The sequence below is a fragment of the Hipposideros armiger genome, unplaced genomic scaffold, assembly GCF_001890085.2.
Source record: "Hipposideros armiger isolate ML-2016 unplaced genomic scaffold, ASM189008v1 scaffold_311, whole genome shotgun sequence".
Taxonomy (NCBI): domain Eukaryota; kingdom Metazoa; phylum Chordata; class Mammalia; order Chiroptera; family Hipposideridae; genus Hipposideros; species Hipposideros armiger.
Window position 1 is genome coordinate 102220 of NW_017731661.1, and position 5779 is coordinate 107998.

Below are 5779 nucleotides of genomic sequence, written 5' to 3' on the forward strand. Positions count from 1 at the left end.
GGGGGTTGGCTTGGGGGAGTGGGAGCGGGGTGGGGTGGATGCTGGGTGCCTGAGCTGCGGGCTCAGCGCGCTCAGAAACATGCTGAGGTCTCGGCGGCTGTTCCAGCAGCGGCAGCGGCTCCAGCAGCAGCGGCGGCGGCGGCGGCGGCGACAGAGTTTGGCTCCCGCAGGGAAGGCGCCCGGCGCCCATGCCTCCGGCTCTGCTCAGCGGCTGCCCTGACCTGGCCGCGACCTTCCTCCGCGCGCCCAGCCGCCCCGACCTCTGGGGTGTTCCCCAAACACGGCCCAACCCCGCAACGCACCCCGCCCCCGGCCTCCGCAGCTCGGCATGGGCGCGGGGGCGCTCGTCCTGGGCGCCTCCGAGCCCTGCAACCTGTCATCCGCCGCGCCGCTCCCCGACGGCGCGGCCACGGCAGCCCGACTACTGGTGCCCGCGTCGCCTCCCGCCTCGCTGCTGACCCCGGCCAGCGAGGGCCCTGCGCAGCTGTCGCAGCAGTGGACCGCCGGCATGGGCCTGCTGATGGCGCTCATCGTGCTGCTCATCGTGGCGGGGAACGTGCTGGTGATCGTGGCCATCGCCAAGACGCCGCGGCTGCAGACGCTCACCAACCTCTTCATCATGTCCCTGGCCAGCGCTGACCTGGTCATGGGGCTGCTGGTTGTGCCGTTCGGGGCCACCATGGTGGTGCGGGGCAGCTGGGAGTACGGCTCCTTCGTCTGCGAGCTCTGGACCTCGGTGGACGTGCTGTGTGTGACGGCCAGCATAGAGACGCTGTGTGTCATCGCCCTGGACCGCTACCTCGCCATCACCTCGCCCTTCCGCTACCAGAGCTTGCTGACCCGCGCGCGGGCGCGGGCCCTCGTGTGCACCGTGTGGGCCATCTCGGCCCTGGTGTCCTTCCTGCCCATCCTCATGCACTGGTGGCGGGCGGAGGGCGAGGAGGCGCGTCGCTGCTACAACGACCCCAAGTGCTGCGATTTCGTCACGAACCGGGCCTACGCCATCGCCTCGTCCGTCGTCTCCTTCTACGTGCCCCTGTGCATCATGGCTTTCGTGTACCTGCGGGTGTTCCGCGAGGCCCAGAAGCAGGTGAAGAAGATCGACAGCTGCGAGCGCCGCTTCCTCAGCGGCCCCGCGCGGCCGGCCTCGCCCGCGCCCTCGCCGGGACCCCCGCGCCCCGCCGCCACCCCGGTGGCCAACGGGCGCGCCGGCAAGCGGCGCCCCTCGCGCCTCGTGGCCTTGCGCGAGCAGAAGGCGCTCAAGACGCTGGGCATCATCATGGGCGTGTTCACGCTCTGCTGGCTGCCCTTCTTCCTGGCCAACGTGGTGAAAGCCTTCCACCGCGACCTGGTGCCCGACCGCCTCTTCGTCTTCTTCAACTGGCTGGGCTACGCCAACTCGGCCTTCAACCCCATCATCTACTGCCGCAGCCCCGACTTCCGCAAGGCCTTCCAGCGCCTGCTGTGCTGCGGGCGCCCGGCCGCCTGCGGGAGCCACGCGGCGCCCGGGGACCGGCCGCGCGCCTCCGGCTGCCTGGCGGTGGCCCGGCCGCCGCCGTCGCCCGGGGCCGCCTCGGACGAGGACTACGAAGACGACGTCGGGGCCACGCCGCCCGCGCGCCTGCTGGAGCCCTGGGCGGGCTGCAACGGCGGGGCGGCGGCGGACAGCGACTCGAGCCTGGACGAGCCGAGCGGCCCGGGCTGCGCCTCGGAATCCAAGGTGTAGGGCCGGGCGCCCCTCCGCGCCTCCCGGCCGGGACGCGGGCTCTGCGCGCGGGGAGGAGGAAAGCCCAGGCGTCCCCGAATGGCTTCCCGAGGTGGGGGAGAGAGAGCAACGTGTTTACTCAAGACCGAAAGCAGGTGAACTCGAAGCCCACAAGCCTCGTCTGAATCATCCAAGACAAACAGAAAAGCCACGGATCGTTGCACAGAAAGGAAAGTTTGGGGAGGGGGTGGAGAGCGGCTTGCTGATTTTTCTTGTGTTCTTTTTCCTGTTTGAGGTTCAGCCTTCTTTTGTGTGTGCGTATGATGCATCTTAGATTTTTTTATTCCCCCGCCAGGTGGTTTTGACACTTACCGGGTAGGGCGAGGGGCTAAAAGTCTGTGAACTTGACGTCCCGGGAACACTAGCAGTCAACCAGAGAGAGAGGCGTGGGGGCGGGATGACAATGTGTCGGGACATGTTTCCGTTTGCTTTCCAGAGAAATTGCATTTTCATTCCTGAGTAATGATTTCTCCTGTTCCTAAAAGCAAAGGGAAAGGCTGTATGCAAAAACCACGTTAGAAGAAAGTGTAAGCTATTCTTGGAACAAGCCTCACCTTGCTTTCCTATTGTAGGGTTAGCCTCCTGTCCCCGTGCACCTCGGTAGCCAGGCTGAGGGGTTTCTACCTCATACTGTGCACGTTGCACAGCAAAATAGAAAGACTTGTTTATATTAAACAGATATTTATGTATCAATATTAGTTGGAAGGACCAGGCACTGAGCCTCTGTGACATGTGACTGTCCGTTGAAGACAGAACAGAAAAAGAAAACAAGGAGGAAACAGTTCAGATTACTAAATGTGTGGGTAAAAACAGAACACAAAACAAAAAAAGGAGTGGTTCAAATGCCATTTTTGCACAGTGTTAGGAATTGTAAAGTCCACAGAAGATGTTACTTGCACAAGAAGAAATTAAATATTTTTAAACGTGGGCGGGGGGGGGGAGATCTTAAAAACTAAAATAAAATTAAAACTCTACTTCTGTTGTCTATTATGTTATTTAGCTAATGATTTATTGGAAAATACCTTTTTATACTCTTTTATCATGGTACTGTAACTGTATCCACATGATAAATATAATTATCTTAAGGACTTTTTTATTATTTTTTATGTCCAAGTGCCCACGTGAATCTGCTGGTAAAATTTAGCACCTGTGTGTAAATTCTATTTTCCTCTGTGTGTTTTACCAAGTATTTATACTCTGGTGCAACTAACTACTGTGTGAGGAACTGGTCCATGTGCAATAAATACCAATGAAGCACAATCAAGATTATGTACCGTGTGTCTGTAAGAGGTCACTGATCATGGAAAAGACAGTTTGCTTTGTTCAAAATATAGGCTGGATTTCCCATAGGGCTGGCTGTTTTAACAGCTTTTCATGACTCAATAACATAGCAAAATGCCTCTAGACCACAATAAGGCACGCACCTCCTCAACGCTGCAGACTCACCCTAAATTTTCACAACCGGATTGAAGGTATTCTAGACTAATTGTAGGTGTTTTCAAGATCCCATCTGCTGCACTTGATTTAAGAAGTAACCTTTGGGATTATACATCTCCTAAAGAAAAGTGATCAAGCCAGGTAACTCAGTTGCAATTTTGCACAGAAATGCAGGAAAGAAGAGGAACTTGTTGAACTGCCTCCTTGGAATCTGGTAAGTGGCTTCCACTTTTTCTTTTCCAATAGAAAATCACAGCCTACAGATAATCAGTGTATGCAGATTTCTCCAGTGGCCATTTAGAATGAAAAATGCTTTCATGGTTAAGCAAAAATTTATAAGAGAGCTTTTAAGTAAATATTTTTTTTCTCTTGTGTAACTAGACCATTTCAGCAGAAGTTCTGGGTGGGGAGGTCACAGGTAAAAGCAAATGTGAAAATGTTAGACTTCCTAACAAAATTATGACACCCGATGGGTAGGAGAGTTTTCATAAAAATTAGCTCCTAAGGAAAGTATAGTGCAGTTTTATCCGGGGATTAATTCTACATTCTCCAAAATAAGTTGATTTAAGTATTTATCTTTGTATTTTTAAACAAACTTTTCAATTCGTGATCGTGCTGGAAAGAAACCAAAGGAAAGAGTATAAAGTTTGGGTTTGTCCTGAACTTTAACATGAACAAACTACTCCCTACTAAGTGAAGTTCATCCTGGTTATCCTTTTTTCTGCAATGGGATATTCTGAAGACCAGGAGACAGTCTTCTGAGAAACTTCAATTATGCAGATGTTTTAGAGACTAGCAGAAGGTTGCAGGAACAGTAGCAGTTTTAAGAAACATTTGACCCCTTTGTCCAGAAAAAAAAAAGGCCGGTGGTGGTGGTGGGGGGGGGGTGTAGGGGGATGACAAGACTTCTTTAAAAATACAAAGGTACTTATTCAAGAAACTTATTTTGGAGAATGTAAAATCAATCTCAGGATGAAATCTCACTATCCTTTTCCTTAGGAACTAAATACAGTCATTTCTATCCTCCCTTCCCCTACCACAAGTATGTAAAATGTATTTTGTTAAGGGTTTTGCCCCTCTTTATTTTAAATTACAATACACAGTTAATGAACAATGCCTACAATTTCATCTAAAGAGTACTGAAGTACCAGGCTAATAATGCTTCACTTTCCCTGTTTCCTGATCATTTCCTTATGTTGTCTAGTGAAGTCTTCACATTTAAATAAAAAGAAATTCTCCCAGCCCAAGACATACATATAGGCTCATCAGCCCTCTGGTCTTAAAATTATGAAAGTCCTTTAAACTTCAATAACAAACATATACAACTTAGGTACTTAGCAGACAGGTCTAAGCTCTTTTGTGAATTAGAGGAAACCACTATGATCTTGGGACCAGTTTATATGTATTTGTAGGAAATAGAAAAAGATTTTTCGGTGTTTCCTGAGTTCTCTAACTCAGGATTACAAGGATTCAGAAACAGACTGTCTGAGATTCCAACTACCCATGAAAACTACCTCTTGTTTTTGAAGAAGACAGACCTTCGTTTATAATAGAAATGTGGGAAGCTAGGCTTCCCATCTCAATAGCTAAAGCAGTGGGAGGAGAAAACTGCCAACCCTATTTAATCTGGTAAAATAAGGCACAGAAGTGACAAGGAGGGAAGTGGGGAGGCACTGAATATGCAGAAAATCAACGTCCCTCCATGGGTTTGTGTATAACAAAGTACCCTACGAAGGCTCTAAAATTAAAACAGTGAACTTCAGTATGATCAAGATTCATTGATTTGCTTCCTTGGAAGTTATGTTTAGGTTGCACACTGTAAATTCTCAAATGTATAACAAGATATTCCAGCATCTGTAAATTCCCACTTTCAATGTAGAAACATATATGCTTGGTATAGCATGTAGCTTTGTCCCTTGGTGAACTGACTTGTATGAAACTTTGCAAGCAGGGCTTTATTTTTTCGGTCCATGCTTTCTTTGAATCTGGAATTATTAATAACTTCTAAGTGGCTATTGTGAAACCTTTCCTTGTTAAGCACTTTTTCCCAGCTTATTTTAATTTCGCGTTTTGTTGACCATGCTAACTTCCTCTGGCAATGTGAAATCGCCAGGCGGAAATTCTGCACCCAAAGTATCAGGATGACATTAACGTTTCAGTTTTTTGAGCAAGAGCTTCTAACCAAGGGTCTAAAACCAAAGTACTCTCTTTAGGTTTGCTGCCATTTGAGAAAGCCTTAAAAGAAAAAAAAAGAAAAAAAGAGAAGTTGTTTTGTTTTGTTTTTAACAAAACTGGACCCATTAGTTCTTTGGAAGGAAAAATAAATAAATAAAAACCTTAGCAGTAATTCAAATGAAACACATTGGCACAGATAATTTAGTTTTATTTGGACATTTCTGGCATAATGTGCTGAGAAACACTAATTCTTTTGACTCCCTGCCAATTTGCTACTAATCAAAACGGAGAAGATATGCGCTGTTTGGATTATACCTAAAAATAGTTGTGCTGCAGTCACATCAGCACATGGAATTAAATTAATTTCTCTTTCTTCCCCTTCGCACACACCCTCCACATTAA

General features: G+C 49.0%; 1 protein-coding gene across 1 annotated transcript; it reads left to right on the plus strand.

The window, feature by feature from the left end:
* Positions 1 to 35: 35 nt before the first annotated feature.
* Positions 36 to 3034, plus strand: ADRB1 (adrenoceptor beta 1). The gene has a single exon (XM_019660089.1). The coding sequence runs from the start codon at positions 329 to 331 to the stop codon at positions 1724 to 1726; it is 1398 nt and encodes a 465-aa protein (XP_019515634.1). The 5' UTR covers positions 36 to 328; the 3' UTR covers positions 1727 to 3034.
* Positions 3035 to 5779: the final 2745 nt, after the last annotated feature.

Coding starts and splice junctions, on each gene's coding strand:
- ADRB1 (XM_019660089.1), top strand. CDS start 329: ATGGGCGCGGGGGCGCTCGTCCTGGGCGCCTCCGAGCCCTGCAACCTG.